Source organism: Pleurodeles waltl, chromosome 3_1 (assembly GCF_031143425.1).
Source record: "Pleurodeles waltl isolate 20211129_DDA chromosome 3_1, aPleWal1.hap1.20221129, whole genome shotgun sequence".
In the NCBI taxonomy this organism is placed as follows: domain Eukaryota; kingdom Metazoa; phylum Chordata; class Amphibia; order Caudata; family Salamandridae; genus Pleurodeles; species Pleurodeles waltl.
In genome coordinates this window covers 1,825,886,401-1,825,905,515 of record NC_090440.1, presented here as the reverse complement: position 1 = coordinate 1,825,905,515, position 19,115 = coordinate 1,825,886,401, and the positions used below count along the sequence as shown (strand labels likewise).

The following is a 19,115-nucleotide window of genomic DNA, read 5'->3' as shown; positions in this document are numbered from 1 at the left end:
TAAGGAAGCTGTTGGAATGTAGACACAGTAGTGCCACTAAAAACACGTGTAATAGAACACTGGCTTGGTGCACTCAAACTCACGGTGGTTTTATTGAGCACTGCAAATGGAGGAACCAAATGGCATTGATGAAGCAGAAAATTATTGATCATTTAAATGTACAATTAACTCCAGTAGCTCGATCATTTTCCCTTTAAGAACCTTGGATGTAAGGTATCTTATAGCTGGCTTATGAACCGTCATGTCCTAGGATATACCCTCACAGGTGGCCTCTACTGGTTTAGAAATGACATTTTCAGAATTAACCTAGGCTTTCTGTTGCTTTGTCATTACCTGCAGTGGTAGTGTTCAGGTCTTCTTTGTCCCTCTGGATCCCAAAGAGCTCTTCCTGGCTGCACAGAATCTCCCGTACCCCGGGTTGGGCTCATTTTTTGTACTTTTCTTTTCTGTTGTCTACTGTTTTCTTTTGCTCCTTTTAGTTTGTTACCTTTTTATCGTTTGTTACTCGCATGTTTCTCCTTCTGAGACTGTTTTCTCAGAAGGGAAGCTAAGTGGAAAAATGTTTTTCAATGTAGTTTTTATCGCATTAGTGTTCATTGTATTGTTACCCTTTTCGTATTTTACACGAGCCTTTGACTGTTCACGGTGACAGGCACAATTCTAAGATTATTTCTCATTGTTTCTATAGGCTTTTTATGCCCGTGATGCCCTGGCAAAGAACCTGTACAGTAGACTCTTCTCTTGGCTGGTGAACCGAATCAATGAAAGCATTAAGGTGCGTCCCTGAAGATTTAAAGTTTTAAAAGGTTTTTAAAATAGACATTAGTCTGAATGATTAGTGACTCATGTGAGAAAGGGTTTAAAAGATACTTTAAAGCTTAATCCAGTGCATGCATTTGGTGGGCCCGCAGCCAAATTTGGAGCCCTAATTTGATTTCTGTGGTGTTCTGCATCATGCCATTCTCAGAAATTATTGTATGCACATTAATCAGTTTTTCACGCATATATGGTTGGATTTCTCTTAGGCAGTATCTGCTTTTCTGCAATAATAATCAAAAGTGTTGGACAAATCATTTTAACAAGTATTGTTTAATATGTAGACGCTAATGTAAGGTTCCCTCTGGGGAAGCTTTTATTGACTAAGCCTCCACAATTCCAGTGTGGTATGAGAAACCAAAAAATGAGTGCGGGGACATTTCTTCACTTGTCCTTACCTGCAACTTGGATGCACTTGAAAGCAGTTGTTTCCCCATGCTCGAGTCTCACTTGGAAGAACTGGTGACTACAGGAGCCAATCTTCCTTCATCTTTTGTCCCAACTTTGGTTTACTAGTGACCATGGGAGCAATTATCCCATATCTGCCCCTCGTAGTTCCATCTTAGAGGTTCTGCTGCCATGATATGATTAAATCGAGAAACAAAATGCCATTGTGAACTGTTGAATGATGCTCTTTAGTTTGCAGCTCAGATAGTCGCCATTAAACAGAAAACTAACATACATCTACTTACTTTAAAGGCACAAAGCAAAGTGCGGAAGAAGGTCATGGGTGTGTTGGACATATACGGGTTTGAAATTTTTGAGGTAAGTATATTCGAGGTGGATTATAGACCAAACACATTTATTTCTTAACGTTTGTGAAATCATGCAAGTGTGCACTTCATCTAATGAGTGAGATAGTTGCAGGCTGTTGCTTGGATTTTTGATACCATCATTTTTTTTAAATTAAAAAAATGCCTTAAAATTCAGTGGTGAGAATTTTGTACATAAAAGAAAAGCTATACTAATACAAATATGTAATTAAAACATACCAATCAAAATATTTTTAGAAGATGCTGTTAGCATAGTTAAAATACATTAAAAAAAATAAATTAGGACAGTGAAGGAAACTAAACATAATTATTGCATTCAAATGTGATAGTGTCTTAATTTTGTAAAGAACTTCAGAGATAGATTGCTGAAGTCTGTGGACTAAAACTTCACTTGAAATCGCATGCAAAGTGACCCATTCTGAGCTGAATTTACCTATGTATTGTTTGTACAGATGTCGTCTTTTCCTCCTTTTATCTTATTGTTTTTTTCTAGAGCTTTGCTTTCAAAACATTTTTTTTGGAACAGTTACAGGTTCTCAGTTGGTTATTTTTGTCAATAGCTTGAACTTGTCATGGGAGGAAATTCGACCCTTAATATTTGTATCTATAAAACATGTTTTGCCCTTTCATGCTGTATTGTAGCATTTCCTTTCAATTTGCTATATTCAAATTGAGTTTGTTTTTTTGTCACACGTTTAAATTCTTTTTGTTTACTCTATTGTTTGAATGTCTTTACTAAACGGCTGCTTTTGTTAGTCAGCATCACATTCTTCTGCGCCTTTGTTCAGGAACAGTGCGTTTTTCTTTCGCGATTCTAAAATGGTTTTAATAAAACGCTCTTAAGACATTTTGTGTATCCGGCTGTGGTTAAATGAATGTGTGTAGGGAGGAAAGAGGAGGCAGCGAGCTATGTCAGCACTAACTATTCTTCATTAATGCTGAGCCAGTAAGATAGCAATGAGTTGATTGTTGGAACTCGAGTGCAGTTTTATTTTCCATGCCATAAATTTGAAATTCAGCGGTTCTTTTTCAAAACGCACTTTTTTGTGGTGACGTTGCTTGTCTTCATCTGGACTGAGTGAGTATAAATCAATCCAATTTTAAATACATCGATGCATTGTACTTTATAGAAATAATGAGATGTATAAGGATTATGCAGTTATTGTATTGTTAAGGCCTGTGACATATATCTTCACTTTGTTTTATTTTTGTGTCAGTGATCAAGTCTGTGTGATTGACATTGCAGTTTAAATAAACCCCAGTGCTTGGGTAGTAAGCTTGAAGTCTTCCCAAACAACTCTCTCTCTGGGACACACCATTTCCTGTCCTGTGTTTCCATGTTTGCAAATTATTCGGTTTGGATGTCATAGTCCAATTGTCAATTGAAGCAAACCAGAATGTGCTAACTTACTGCTTGAAAGCCCAAGACAGGATACACGGTGTCCCAGTGTGACCTTAGGCATATGTTCTTATAGGAAGAAAAATAAGTACTGAAATGTTTCATTGCAAGATGAGAATTGATAGGGCTAGGTTTTGGATACGTACAGTAGGAAAAGAAAAAGTTGCCTTATACTGGCTCAGTCAGCCTAATGGTCTGCATTGGTAAATTACACCTAATGAATGGTTGGGCCCAACTGTAGTTGAACTCCAGTTTGTCTATTACAAGGTATTATGTTCAAGGTACTTAATTTAATTTGAATGTTTACATGGATATTAATGTAAGGGCACAATAGATTTTTTAAATATAATAGTGGCAGTTAACTTTACAGCTGGTGGGGTAATTACTCCGTTTTGGCTAAGTGGATTAAACTGCCACACTGAGCTATTTTCTGAATATGGAGTCTTAACCGAAAATTATGAGCATCTCCACAGATAGGCTTCCCGTATCCAATGAAACCTTTTTCCTTAACTATTTTATTGAATTATTAGTAAAAGGTGTGAAGTGTAGTTGGCTCAAGGAAAAAGCATGCAAAAATCATTATTTCCTGTTTGATCACTTTCTTGTTCTGTTACTTCTAACAGTGAATTCCTAGCCTTAGACTACTCCCAGGTGGCAGACTGTGTTCAGAAACTTTTCTTCAGTAGTTCTCCTTTGCGCTGCCAGGTGACACCGTGCAGCTCTGCATTGGCCCATACTACCCTGGTAGTGACGAAGCAGAGTCACATATAAGCTGCACCTGTGTGCTCTAATATCCATTCTTTCTTTCCACGCTTTCTAACGTGGATCCTAAGCTCCACTCCAGATCCTATCAATATTCTGATGACTTCTAATATCAGTTCCATTGTGCTAGGACATGATATTCACACCCAAAATTACAAGTTATATACCATGTCATGACTGCAGTAACAGATGTTGGTCAAGGGCCCATACAAGATGTGTCTCTGATGTCTAGGCTGGGCTCAGGCCACGTCTTGAAGTTATATGATAAATGTGCCCTCATGCACCCGACAACCTCTTGCTGAACACAAGAAAGTTAAGAACTTCATTTAAGTCACGCTCCCACTCGCCGACGTGGAGTAGGTTCAGTTTCTGTGAGCATTCAACTTCTTGATCAGAGTCATCCAGAAAGTCAAAATTGAAGTTTAAGTCCAAACAAAAAAAGAGCTAAGCAGGACTCCAATCCATCCTGCCATTTAGAGCCTAAAGGGAAGGCGTGAGGATGTCACACTTGAGGTTTCAGTTTGTTGAGCTTGTTCCTCAACCGGTATCAGTGAGCTCGAGTTTTCTAGGCCATCCGCACCACTGCAGCTGATTGAAGCTGTGTAGAAGGTCTTAATGCAGATGTTTGGTTTGCTTCCGGCTCCCTTTGGTGAGCCTTTGGACCCCAAGAAATAGTAATAGTCCTCAGTCGGGTAATCCGTGGTGAATCCATCCTCTTTGGGACCTAACTCCTCAGGATGCTTATGGGCCTTGTACTGACAATGGTACAGACTTCCATTCTGGCTCCTGCATCTGCACCAGCCCCTTGCATGTCAATGCTGGCACTGACATCACTGGCACCTTGAGAGGACTGATACTGAAAGGAATTCAGCTCGATCTCCACAGATGTCGCGGTGAAATCACAAATGCGCGACCAGCCGTTGTGTACTTTGACTTGATTGACTGTACAAGGATGTTCACAGAAGCAGAGTCTCCATTACATTTTTGGCCCTGACTTAGAGCAAAGGACTCTCCAAGATGTGGATGTAAATAAGCAGGTGACCAGATGTCAAACCAGCTCCTTGGATCCCTAATTTTCTTACCAAATATCCTACACCAGAGAGCCTTATTGTTTAAGCCTCAACCAGTAAAGTGAATCCCTAATTATTCCGAACCATTCCTTCAGAGAGGGAATCCAATTGAATTTGGACTTTTGGCAAGAGTGCTTTTTTTTCCTCCACCAGTCTAATGCATTTGGAGCACAATACAAATTTCCTGTGGGTCATTACCAGGTAGATCTTTCTGGTAGTCCCAGAAGACCGCAGGACCTCTTTGACTCAGAAAAGTCAGGATGGATAAGACTGAGACAAATATGTTATCTGCAACTGTGTGGATACTGCTGATTGACTGTGGGAGGGCAGTCAGTCAGCACTAGTCAACATGCATGGATGTGTTCTACACATTTTCTAGAGATGTACAATCCTCCCATGTTGATATGACTTTGATGGGTTGCACGAAACCCAGCATTGTAGCTCCTTAGGGAAAGTAGGGCTACTAAGCACTATTTGCGTCTGTTGACCCATTCTAAATGGGTTTCCACCACTTCAGAAACGTTCAGAGGCTATTCCAGGGGGCTGGTATATAGGCAGACACATTCTCACCAGCCAGTATAACAGTCACCGCATTTCTTTCGGGACTATGGATGTAGCACACAAGCCAAGTGGGAAATCTGTCCTACCTTTCATCTCCCCTGCTGTAACACCAAAATCAATGCCAAATGTTCCCCTTCCATATCAGGGAAAATATCAGACTATCACCTGCCCTCTCTACTGCAAGAGGTGTGATTGTTACTCTCCAGGAGTGATTTCAAGGTGGTATCAGACTCAGAAATAAGCGGACGTTACTTTTGATGTTTCCTTGCCCTGAAGGAAGGAGAGGAGTGTCTGGCTTCTTTTGGACTATCGACCTATAAGTGCCTCCTGTATAAGAACAAATTCAAATTCTCATGTTGGTCCAGGTGCGGGCTGCCCAAGGCATGGGTGTCTGGATGTTGCCTTTTGGACCTGCAGAACACCTATTTTCAAATACTAGTCCTGCAGTCTCACAGAAGTTGTCTGCCATTCAGTGTAGGCCACAAGTGTTTTCAGTTTGGTGTAACACCTTCTGTCCTCACAGGATTTCACAAAAGTGATGGTGGTGGTCATTGCCCGCCTTCATCGGTCAGGGGTACCAGCATTCCCCTACCTCGACAACTTGCTTTTGAAGACGCAGCACAGTAAATTGTAGACCACCTCCAGATGATGGCGAACCTCTGAACGTTGGTAGTATTTGCTTTGAACCAGCAAAGTCACGCCTGACTCCTTCGCAGAGGCTTTCATTATTTGGAGCTGTCTTGGACGCAGTCCATGTTCATGTCTTCCCATTGCTACAACAAGTCCTGGACGTTTGGGCTATGATTTTGTCATTTCAGCCTCTGTCCTGAGTCATGGTGAGAGCAGCTCTGAGGCTTCTTGGCCTCCTTGTCTCTGGTATCCTCTTTGTGACCTATGCCAGGTGGCACATGCGGGCTCTGCAATTGAAAGTGACGTTCCAGTAGGGCATGCATTAAAGAAAGCTGACAGATATCATTCAGATCTCAGAAGAGAAGGATTGTACTGCTAGTTTAACTGAAGTTTATCTTAAGGCAGGCTTGTCCACAGCCGGCTGTAGTGACTGAGGTGTCCATGCTGGGCCTGCGAGATCTAGGGAATGTGAAGGCTTTGGTCTCATTCAGAATCCTGGATCTACATCAGTCTTTTTGAGTTGCAGTTCATTTATCTGGGCTTAATAGCCTTCCTGGCATCCATCAAGAGGATGCTGGTGAAGATTCCCCTGGACAGCATTTTGTAGTACTACAACACTCCAGGTGGAGTGGGGTTCCGGCTCCTGCTCCAGGAGACTCTCCACCACTGTGTGGATTGAAGTGCCAGGGCATGTCCCTAGTTGTGAACCACCTGGCAAGGTCCCTAAATGTGACAATGGACGAGCCGAGCTGATGGCGTCTGGGAGACCACGAGCTGCTGCAACATCCTGAGGTGGCTCAGGCCATCATACGACAGTAGGGAGAATGCTAGGTATATCTGTTCACCACTGTTGAGAACACTCGGTGCAGAAAGCATTGTGTGTTTGAGTTTCAACAAGTACACTTGATAGGAGATGCATTCCTCCTAGTATAGAACACAGGATTACTGTCGTCCTTCCCACCCCACCCCTGCCTCTCCTGCCAGAGTGCTGAAGAAAATCAAGAATGACTGGGCTCAAGTCATCCTAGTAGGTCCGGGTAGAACTAGGTGAGTGTGGTACCCTGCGCTTCTGGGCATGATCTGTCCTTTGACGAGACTGTCACTTTATGAAGATCTTTTGTCACAGCAACAGGGCAGAGCCCTCCTCCTATAACTGCGTAATTTAAACCTACATGCGTAGACAATTAGCTGCAGCAAATGACTGCATTTGATCTTCCACCTAACATGGTGGATGTCACCATTGCTTCCAGGTGCTCTTCCACAAAATACACCTATGCTGACTATTAGAACAAATTTGTGGCCTAGTGTTGAACTAAGACTGATTCCTTACAATCAAAGCTGTTGAAAGCTTTATAGCAGGCACAATCAAAGGTTACTAGTCAGTCATTCTGTCCTTTGAATGTTTGATGGGCCTAACTCTTCTTGTTTACATTGCATGTTGTGATGCATTTTTTAAGGGGTTGACACGGTTCCCTCCGAAGCAGCTTGCGGTGCCCCAATGGGATTTTAATGTGAACTTGATGTTTTTTGTGTGTGCCCTTTGAGCCAATGGATGTCTGCTCTCTGCTTCTCCTAGCTTAAAGGCCACCGTTCATTGTCACAATTACACCAGCTTGTTGCTTGAGTGAACTTCAGACACTTTTTGTGCATCCAATGTACACCACTTTTTTCTGTACATACTGGTGATGAGAACTCAAGCAGTATTCTTGCCAGACATTGTGGCTCCATTCCATATTTGCCAATCTATCACTCGGGTTCCATTCTTTGCTGCTCCTTAAAAGAGGAGGAGAGACTCCATTGGCTTACCCCCAAAAGTGCTTTCATCTTTTACATTTATTGAACACCCTGTTGATAAAATGCATTTTGAGGGGTTCTCCTGTGCGTGAAAAGGAAGGGTATTCAGATGAGGACCCTGTTTATGTGGATATTTCTCTACATTAAGATTTGATTCGCATTGGCCAAGATGAAGCTCCTCGATGGTCTGAGAGTCCATTCTACATCAGTTGACGTATGGAGTGACTTTACTTGACATCTGCCAGGCTGTGGTGTGAGCATCAGTGAGTAGGTTCACAAAACACTACTTCCTGGACAGCTGGGTTTGGGGAAAGGGGCATTTTCTTGACTCGATCCTGCAGGACTTCATGGTCCCAGATCATGCCACAGACCTTCCACAAGGTACTGGTTTGTTAGTGTAGTGTCCATTCTAGTGTTTGAAATCTGCAGTTAGGAGCATCCTCCAGACGAACCAGTTACTTACCTTCGGTAGCCCTCTTTCTGGAGGACATTGGACCTAACAGCAGATTCCTCACTGCCCTCCTGCTTCCCTGTTCTGCTGAGTTTTCTCTTTTAAAAATCTAAAAAGACTGAATTAGTATTCGGCACACTGGTGCCACCAATTGTTCCCTCTCTAGGTCTGAGGGCCCAGAAAGTGGAAAAACAAGAAACTAATGTCATAGGGGTGGAGCTTATATATGACTTCTCTGTATCACTTCTGGGGCAGTACGGAGCCAATGTGGAGCCTCACCATGTCACCTGGCAGAGCATGAGAGCACTTCTGAGAAAATGTTTCTATATCCAGTCTGGTGCCTTAGTAATATTTTAAGGTGAGGAATCGGCAATTAGAAAGAGTATCAACCAGAAATAGTATTACTAATTATCTTCTCTTCTCAACCCTCTATCCAACCTGCCTCTTAAACATCTCTCTATTTTTCAGCTCTTAAAACCTCCCTCGAAACTCTCCAATTTTGCTCCAGTCTGCCCCATCTGTTGTATTGTAATAATTCCTTATTACAACTGTTTTTTTCTAGCAGTTATTTGTTGCGTGTTGCTTATCTTTAATGGCCCACCAATGTTATTTTGGCTATAAAGTGCATTGACTGCAAGCATGAGTTGAGTCGGACTACATAAAATATGTGAAGGAAATAGATTGCAAAGTTTATACAGAGCTAGTAAGACAGACGTTGATGGCCTGGATTCGTTTTTTCAGATGGTAAACTTGCTTCTAGCCTCAGGCTGTAAGATTAAAAACTCCAAAATTTAGTTTTTTTTAATAGTAACAATTTTTGTTTTTTGAAAGGACATTTCCAAGAACAGTTGCTCATACATAATTGGCACACAGAACATTCATATTTTCTCATTCCCTAAGCCCGCTACCCCCATTGCATATCAGTGAACAGATCATGTCAATGCCAGAACGAACTCTGTAAGCCATGGTATGTCCACCAATTCCTCCATATGACCTCAAACTTACTTGGGCAGCCCCTTGCAATGTAAATTGGTTCTACCAAATTACCACACCAGTCGATGCCCTTAATCCACCTTGCCAATGGCATAGCAATAGGAGAATTCCACATTCTATGAATATCTTGCCCGGCCACCACAGTTTCCTCCCCCCCACCCCCCACCCTTTCCCCCTGGGCCCCTTCTACTTCATCCAGTATACCCAGGAGTGCAATTATAGGGTTTTGCTCAACACAGGTCCCAACCACTTGGGAAAGAACAGTAACTACAGTGGTTCAGTATGTGTATGACTGGGCAGGACCTGTCTGTTTGATGTGTCTCCTCTCGGGTCTCGGTGCTTGGAGCACTCAGGGCTGTCCTGGATCCCAGCTTTCCACATCCTTAGAGATGCAAGGTAAGCTTGGTGCAGATAATTGAACTGCATCAATGAGAGCCTTGCCGAAATTGCCCGGACCCATGGGCCATACATGCATTGTGCCAATCTGCATCATCCTGCTCCTCCATGCACACCTCCCACAGGAATGTGGAATTCCAATAGCCCGACGCCCAGGACTTTGTTTGGGGTCAAGGACTACAAGTTTTCATGTTTATTTTGCCCTGCAGTACAAACCCTTTGGCTGCCATTTTACACTACCACATAATGGATCAGGGCAGGGCATTGTCTTCAGTTAGAGTAATATTTATGTCCATATGTTTATGCTGTTTGAACTTCTACTTATGGTTCATTTATGCCAACCCTTTATTATTAGTTTGAGCTTTAACGAAATGTTGTAAGCTCGAACTGAACTAATGCGATTGGTTCCATTATAAAAAAGTGTACAAATGTTTGCAAAGTTTAACAATACAAAACTATGTATAATGCTCCCAGAAGGCACTCTGGTCAGATGCAAATATTTGAAGAAGCTTGAAATCAAGTCTAATTCTTAGCTTTCAAAATAAAATGTCCTCAAAAAATGCTACTAGGAAAAAAAGGTTTAGCTAATCTGCTGTGAAATTTTAGGTACCATTTCTTTGAAGCATCCTTTAGTGAAATGTAATGATGCATGCTAAAAAAAAGTCATAATTGTAAATCGGTTTAATCATATTGAACAAGATTATTGGGAAATATGAAAATAAACAAGCATTGGCAAAGCCAATAGGTCAGATATTGGTGGTCAGCCTTTTGGTTTTGCTAATACGTGTCTTATTTTGACATGGTTTTTGTAAAACTTTATTGTTGTGGGAGCTGCCGGGCCTGCACCTTAATAATAAACATTGGCAAAAAAAAAAGAAAATTGGTCTCTAAAAGCACACATTGCTCATAAGATCCTGGCCCTGAATGAAACTACTTTATGTGCAAGTATGCTCCTTGTGAAGGAGCAGAAAGCTGTCACTCACAGTGAAGGCAGCAATAGAAATAATTTTAATAAAAACAAAAAGTGTTGGTTAAAGTCAGACCTAATAAGGGGCCCATTTCTTAAGGAAAGTCACAAAAGTGCACCCATAGTATATTGCAATGCATTAGTTTAGATTTATGACTTTTGTGAATTCATAAGAATTAACAGATGTGGGCCAGGAAATCATACTCCTAGAAAATACTTATGAACTACATTTTAGCATGAGCAATTCAAACGTTTGATTGATTGCCACATTTTTCCTAACATGACCTCCTTCCCACCCCCTGAGGAAAACATTGAGTTCTAGCCTTTTTTAAGGCCTGGCAGTAATGTCCTCCTCTGATCACTTTTATCTGTATTGACTGTGCACCAGTCTAACACGTTGTTTCATACTCCTCTGCAAATAGCTTTGTAGGCTTGCAGCCGTAAATGAACTAGGGCTTCGTTAGATGTTTTGTGTAGATATGCTCATGAGAATATCTGAGCGTTTACACATTCACTTTCCTTCAACCATTTTTGTTCCCTCTCAGGGAGAAGTTTTACTTCTGTCTTTATCTGGATTAAATTTCCAGCCTTTCTCAGTTTGGAAAAAGACCAAAGAAGAGCTGGTATTAATCCCTAAAACATGGAAGTTAGTAGGTTTGCACAGATTAATATGGGCTTTCCATCCCTGGAACTATTGCTTACTGCTACTTCTGGCCCCAGTATGTGATATGTAGGAAGGTGGCAAAAAGAAATTGGTAGTATTCAAACTGTACTATTGTATAAGCCCTAACATAATCATAGAGGTTTTTATCAGAGCTATTATATAATAAAATTGCTGCCATAATTTGTTGCTACACTAATTGGCACCAAAGGGACTAGTGGATTTTTTTTTTTTTTTTTACAGTTCAAGTAGATTTAGGACGCAGCCTTTCCCATTGACAAGTAGATATTTTGTTAAATGTTACATCCCTGCTTCCATCTCTCTTTCAAGGGGTTAGTCATATCAGGTGATTGGGCCACACGAGTTCTATTGATCTGCGAGATCTCACTCCTCCTCAGGTGGCCCATGAATAGGCATCCTTCAAGTGGGCTATATGCAGGGACTCCATCCAGTTTCCCAGTGTGTTCACTAAAAGCATGATAGAGCTGGAGGTACTGGATGAATTGGGAGGTAGGCATCAGAAACTCTGTGTGCAAAAATCCTGAAATGTTTGGATGTGATCTCTGTCCTAAACGTTCGACCAGCTTCTAGATCCCAATGGAGTCCCAACCCATAAAGCCTTGTAAGTTCATTACATGTGCCAGCGATTGTTCTTACCACAGGGGTGTTGACCCGGGGGCTTGCTGTCCCAGCTGATTCAATGCAGAGCAGCTCTCCACATCGAGAACAAGGGAGGTTGGGATAGGGGTGCAATAGAGAACAGGAGGCACTTTGTCTAAGTCTACAAGGGGCAATTCACCATGATATGCTGGGTCTCCCTCCCACCCCTCATGCATCCATTTGTTGAGAGGCTCCAACTGGGCTGCCCAGTAATAATGGTGAACATCTGCCATGGCAAGGAACCCATCGTAAACCGATCTGGCACATTTTACCCACTGCCACATTCAATGGCTTATTGGCCCAGATAAATTCATTACTGTCAAAGCAGAAAACCATGCCCCCGGGTAGGTCTTGGATAGTTTTGGAGGGCATACAATAGACTGGGGAGATCATCTTAAAAAGGGCCATCCTACCCAGAAGACTAAGGGGGAGCTTAATCCATCTTGTCATGTGATCACGGACTTGCTGCGTCAGTGGTGCAAGATTAAGGGGGTCATTCGAGACCGCCAGGGCTGCGAATGGCGGAAGCACCACCAACAGGCTGGCGGTGCTTCCTTGCGCATTCTGACCGCGGCGGTAAAGCCGCAATCAGAAAACCGGGGCCGGCGGTTTCCTGCCGATTTAGCCCCGGTTGGGCGAATCCGCCATGGCAGCGCTGCAAGCAGCGCTGCCTTGTGGATTCTGACCCCCTTCCCGCCAGCCTGTTTCTGGCGGTTTTCACCGCCAGGAAGAGGCTGGCGAGAACGGGTGTCCAGGGGCCCCTGGCATGGCCAGTGCAGGGGTCCCCTAACAGGGCCCAGGGCGGCAAGCAGACAGTGAAAAGCGCGACGGGTGCAACTGCACCCGTCGCACCGCCGTCTCCATTCGGAGCCGGCTCCTGTGTTGCGGCCCCCATTCCCGCTGGGCCGGCGGGAAAGTTGGAATGCCGCCAGCGGTCTTTTGACCGCATGGCAGCAGATTGGAGGTTCCCGCATGGCGGGCGGCGGCTTGTAGGAATGAGGGCCTAAGTCTTCAGGTGAGGCCCGGATACCAAGACTTATGAACTCCATGGTACTTAAAACTAAGGCGATATTTTGTGACCCCGAGGTGACAACTTTCATCCCGACTGTCTCCCCGCAATGGCACCATTAGGGATTTACTCCAGTTGATCCAAAGGCCGCTCTGAATGGTTTAGAATGTGAAGGAGTCGTGGCCCTGTTTCTGCCAGCTTGGACAAAAATAAAAATGTAAGTTTTTAAAATACAGTTCTTTATTAGTACTTTGACTACATAGTTCCTGCAAAATTGTTTGGTGTTACCATTAACGCACAGGCCTACCTGTTTTTTTTAATGTCTACACTGCAGTGAGGAAGGGTTTTGGAGCAGTGTTTGCCTTTACTGAGGAAGGCTGTGACTTTATAGGCACATTTCTATCCATAGGGGTACTTACAAACCTCTATATTAAAGGTGATCTTTCAGCACGAGCTATCCATGTTCAAATTAAGTATAATCTTGCCACCATTCTATTTCTTAGGGTGAGGGCACCTAATAATGAGGGTTGTAGACTTCAGCTATGTTAAGACAACTGTGCCTTCATTTGCCACACCACAATGTATTTATATATATTCACCCAAATCATTCAGCACTCAACTCTTTCACATGGAAAACATGGGGAGGCGTTCTTCAAAAGACAAATTGCCATAAAACAGGCATTGGAGTGGGTTTTATGTGGAATTGCTAGAAGCTGATCTGACTGAATAGGTTAATCAGCTGTAATTTACAAGATTTATAAAGCATATCGGTGTGTCCTGTGTGCCTAATACCATTCAGATCTTCTTGTTTTATTACAGTATTCACTAAAATGCATTTTTGGTACTTTCTGAAGCAGCCCAACTATTATTCGTTGAAAGTCATGAAGTTGCTTGTAAGCTCTGGTCTGTTGGTGGTTTTCATTGATATGGGGACTATTCACAGTCTGCATTGCCAGGGTATGATGTAGTCATACTGAGTCTTAGCTCCTGATGTGGATAATAGGAAGGTGTATAGCACATTTTAGCTGGTATTTAACTATTGCTCAAGGCACGCTTTCTATTGCAACCGCGAGCCTTTCATTAGGCAATTTAAAACATTTGATTGATTGCCACCTTTTTTCCTAACATGGCCTCCTTCCCACCCCCCTGAGGTAAACATTGAATTCTAGCCTTTTCTAAGGCTGGGCAGTAATTTCCTCCTCTGATCACTTTTATCTGTATTTACTGTACACCAGTCTCACGCGTTTGTTCACACTCCTCTGCACATATTTTTGTAGGCTTGCAGCCGTAAATCAACTAAGGCTTCATTAGATGTTTTGTAACCATACTCCTTCAGGAATTGAACTTTATTAAAAGTACTTACTTGTAGCTGCGACTCTGTTTCTGGTGCCAACGAATATAAAGTACCAGTTTTTGTTACATTTACTTACGGAATGTCAAACCTGTGATAAGGAATTCTCTTAAGCTCGTTTTATAGACAAGTGCTGTTTGGTTACAGTCAGTCATTTTATTTTTTACATGCTATATAAATAATGCAAGGCTACAAGTATATGTGGCACTCATAAGTTTGGAAACTCAATTTTTCACACCTGCATTCTACTATTGTTTGAAAATCTCTTCATTTCCTCATTGTAGATTTTTTTCGCCAGCGTTTCTGCACTTATTCACTGATGATACTCTCTGCAGCCCTGCTTAGGAGCCTCTCTACATTCCTTTTCTTTTTGTTTGCTCCTTACTTGGTTCTCAGATTTATATTTACACCAAGAATAAATCTTTTTCGTGTCTTATTTGAAAGTATGGATCTTGGATTCTAAAATATGAACCAAAATGAAAGCCATCATGCAGAAACCGACCAACAGAACATTTCACCCACAGGAATGCCAGCCTATTAGACGTCCTGCAAAAAGAAAGCGCTACAAAGAACCAACTCCGAGCCAAAATAATTCACCAGAAGCACTAAGGCAGGTAGTAACATGACGTTCCAACCCAAATCCCAGAACATCATCCCTACCATCTCGCACCCATGCAAGTAGCACATGTACTACCTTATCCTCAGCAAATAGACCGACTACACAGGTTCGTGATGCAATGTATAAAGCATCCAGTAGAACGCAATATTTTCTTATGGAAGGTTCTCTGCAGATTTCTTTGTCACATGTACTGGGGTTTTCATCTCACTCCACTAGTGCATTTTTTACACCCTTAAGGTCTATTCAATACTTGTGTAGTTCTATATTTCTCTTATCCACTCACCCACCACTGTGTATTCACTGATTTTAGCTATTTCTCTCTCCTTGCCACAATGAACGGCTGATGCAGTTTTCGTAACTGGGACAGGTAATTTCATAGTGAATACACCCAGATCAATCAGGCTACATGCCAGACCAGAGTTTCTCCTCTTATTCTTAGGTGGCTTTTTGGCTCTATCACTTGATGCTGCTAAAGCGTTTGATACACTGGAGTGGACATATGTGAACGAGGTTTTGCTATGTATAAGATTCAGCCCTAATTTCACATCCTGGGTGGGTTTGCTTTGAATGGCATATAATATAACATGTTCCACCTGCCAAGAGGGACTAGACAAAGATGTTAATTGTGCCCAATGGTCTTTGCCTGTCATTAGACCCTTTGCTTGCTGCCTCCGAGGTGGTACCCTAGTTTGTTGGCTCAGTTGAGGAGACAGCCGGGAGGAGTCTATATCTGTACACATGGAAGACACCTTATTGTATCTGGCAGTTCCTAAGTTGACTATAGACTGTTGCAAATTTTAGATTTGTTTGAGGACTGTTCTGGTTTCCTATAAATTGGTACTGTACCCACTACTGTCAAAGCAGTTATCACCGAGTGTTACGGTACCCTATCCACCCATCGACAGGGAAAAATTCATTTGTGTAAATATATATACAGTCTTTGACAAATTCCATAATGTTTTACACTGACATGGTCTACTGCTATCCCTCTTAGGAAGGGTGTCAATGGTTAAAAAGACTGCTGTGCCTAAATTCACATATGTACTTCAGAACACTTCCTACTGGATACCGGCACAGTTTTTTAAATGGGTGCAGACTGAGGTGAGGTAATTGCTCTGTGATGGGAAGCTGACCAGAATCACTCTAGGAAAATTGACCAGGGTTTATTACTGGGCCTCTCAATTGGTTACAATTAAGGACTGGACCTTTGCTCCTTTGGACGAACCCTCAATATGAGTAGATTGACATGGGAACGGCTCTGGGGATTTTCAGGCTGTGCTGTATAGGCATAGGAGCCCATCCATGCTTCCGCAACAGACTCTGAGGGGCCTGGAGAAGAAAGTTAAGATGCCTAAAGTGGGATGAGACTGTAACAAAGGAAATGCCCTTGTGGGACAGTGATATCCTACAAGAGGTGGAACATTTGAGGGGATTTGGGAAATGTGACTTAATCCACATTAGAAGGCATGGGGATGTGTAGGGAGAGGAAGATGCAGCATCGTTGGAGGACCCTCAAAGAGAGATAGACGTGGCCGATCCTGAGGCATTTATGTACCTACAATTTCACCGCACTCAGGCCCCAGGGATGCTGCCCTGGCAACCGCATCACCCCTAGAAGACTTCTGGCTTACTTAATCCAACAGAAAAACATATCGCTAACATACCAGAAAAATATACACAACACTTCTTGTGGATCTCAAGGCTAAATCGAAGGAAGATCTGGGTCCGTTTGAGAAGAGGGTGTGGGAGGTATCGATTTGCTGCAGCAAGAGGCAGCCATACACACAGGCTTTCGTCGGGTACAGTTCAAGATCCTACCCACTGACATATCCGATGAGATCACTTCTGGTTAGGAACGATATGCCGTGAACGATTGCTGACTGCAGCTATGATCAGAGGGTAACTCTGTTGCATACGCTGTGGGATTGCCACGTGCTGAAGTAATTCTGGTTGGGGGTAGAATAATGCTTTATGGATATAACTAGTTTACAAGAACCCATCTCAGCACAAATGTCAGTACTGGATTTCTGGGGAGATGTCGTACATCGATATCCCAAGATCTTTTATAGGTTGGATCTTATGGTAATTAGGAGAATTGTGGTCCAATGTTGGGGCCTCCCAGTTGCACCACACCCAAATTAATGGAAAATGAACATGGATTGGTGCTCCCTAGCTGAAAAACAAGACTGTGAAAGTAGGAACTGCCTGAAAAGTGAGGAATGGGTCTGACAGCCATGGGTTTCACTGTGGGGTTTGAGCTTGGAGTTCACTGGGCCCGTGGAATCTGCTGCATTGAGGGGGATGGGGTGGGGGGGTGAGGGGATAGCCCTAGAATGAAAGGGATGGTGTTTTATTACCATCTGTAATGTGTGCTGTATGCAATACCGGATGCTGCACTACAGAGGTAAGCTGTGTGTGTTTTTGTTTGAAAATGTCTATAAATAGATTGCTTACAAAACTGAATGAATACCCATTTTCTGTAAATTCAGTCCACTACACTGGTATGTCCCAGTTTATTTCGTGTATTCAAGGAAATTCTTATTTTAACCCCCCCCCCCCCCCCCCCTACCTCCCCAACCTTCTCCTTAATGCCTGGTCTTTGGGACCACTTTCTGTTGGTTATGTGTTTTAGAGATGTTCTCTTATTTGTTTTTTGTGTCGGACCTCCATTCTGGTGCCATGTTTAGCCCTTTGTGCCTACCAGGCTTAGGAGAGGTCTGGTCAGCAGTTTTAGGTGATGCAAAGTTAGGCTGCTAATCTCCCTCCTGGTGGCTTCCTCATTAAGTTTGCTAGACTTCTGGTAGCCTTTACTGTGTTTGTCTTTATCTGGCACAGTTGGTTTACAGAAATTCCTTGTGGTGGGATGGAGGCGGCTTTGCCACTATGTGTGTTTTTCATTTTTTTTTTTGCCACTACGTGTTTTTTTGCCACTCCGTGTTTGTAACCACCGTAAGTCGTCCCTTCACCATTGAAAGTGCTTACCTTCAATACAGGCTTTGTGTTCTAACATGCTTGCAAATGGCTGTAGATGCAAGCGAAGATGTGACATAAGTCACTTTTTACAAACCCTTAGGACTTTTACAGGAAAAAACATTTGTGCACCGTTCCCTTAGACTGCCTGGACAGCTTTTCTCCTTCTCTGATCTCAAAGAATGACCTAATAGAGGTACCTGTTAAATAGGTATTAGAAATTTTCTGTAATCTCAAAGCTGCTTTCCCTTCTTGGAGAATTCTGAAGACCCCACCCTGCGAAGCGGCTAAGACTTAAGGATAGCCTTGTGTCCCAACTTGCCTTACACATTACCACCTCTTCCCAGATTTTATTTAAGTCTCGTGGGATGCATCCCTCAAAGTTTCAGTGGGGATAGGTGTTTTTGGGAGGGAATTTGGCATTCTATCTCACCCTTGAAGTACTGCATTTTTGCTTAGTAGACCTTGGCCTCCTGGTGTGGAGGGTTAGTTAGTCAGTCAGTAGAGGTGGCTCCACTTTTGGACCAGTGCCTAAATCCCTCAGATATGGTGGCTATGCTTTTTAAACAGAATATTAGCACAAAGGAACTTGGAATTGTGTAATGCCTTTTTTTCGCCCTGGTGATGGCAACTAGCTTTGAGTCACATTGGAGTAGTGGTGCCCTTCCATTTTGTGTATGCTTACTCAATTCCTCAACTTCAAAGTGGACATTGGCATGGGGAACATCCAAAGGGCATCTTTAGTGTCGGGGACCTGTTGAAAGTATTGGCAAGAAGATAAATCACAGCTCGCCACTTGGCTATGTTCATTAGTAATTGCTGTCATACATTTCCTGTCAAATTACATGAAGAAAGAATAGGCAGCTACCTTCATCTCAGTTTTGCCAAAGCCATCTGTGTCATCACCCTGGGCTCCTCATTATGCAGCCAACTGTAGCGCAGTTCCATCAGACTATACAAAAAAGAGTATCGTGTGGCACTGCCATATTCTAATTTTAGGGATGTTATCATGCAGATCTCTTCAGAGGCTCTTCTCTAAGTGGGGCATGTATATTAGGAATACAATATGGTCTCCTTGTCTTGAATGGGTCTTGGGTTTCTCCTGCATGTAGTCCACATAATGCCTTCTGATGCTTCCTCCTCCATAGGGATGTGCACCCTTGGAAGCACTTGAGCCTCTTGTTGGAGAATGTGATCTACACGTTCTTTGATTTATTGAACATTGTGAAAGAT

General features: G+C 42.7%; 1 protein-coding gene across 3 annotated transcripts in view; it reads left to right on the top strand.

The window, feature by feature from the left end:
* Positions 1-19,115, top strand: part of MYO1B (myosin IB) — a 678,894-nt gene that overhangs the window by 334,507 nt on the left and 325,272 nt on the right. For all 3 annotated transcript variants that reach the window (XM_069225875.1, XM_069225874.1, XM_069225873.1), the window contains exons 12-13: positions 689-775; positions 1,516-1,581. In XM_069225875.1, the coding sequence (XP_069081976.1) occupies positions 689-775; positions 1,516-1,581 (153 nt within the window). The remainder of the gene's footprint in view (positions 1-688; positions 776-1,515; positions 1,582-19,115) is intronic.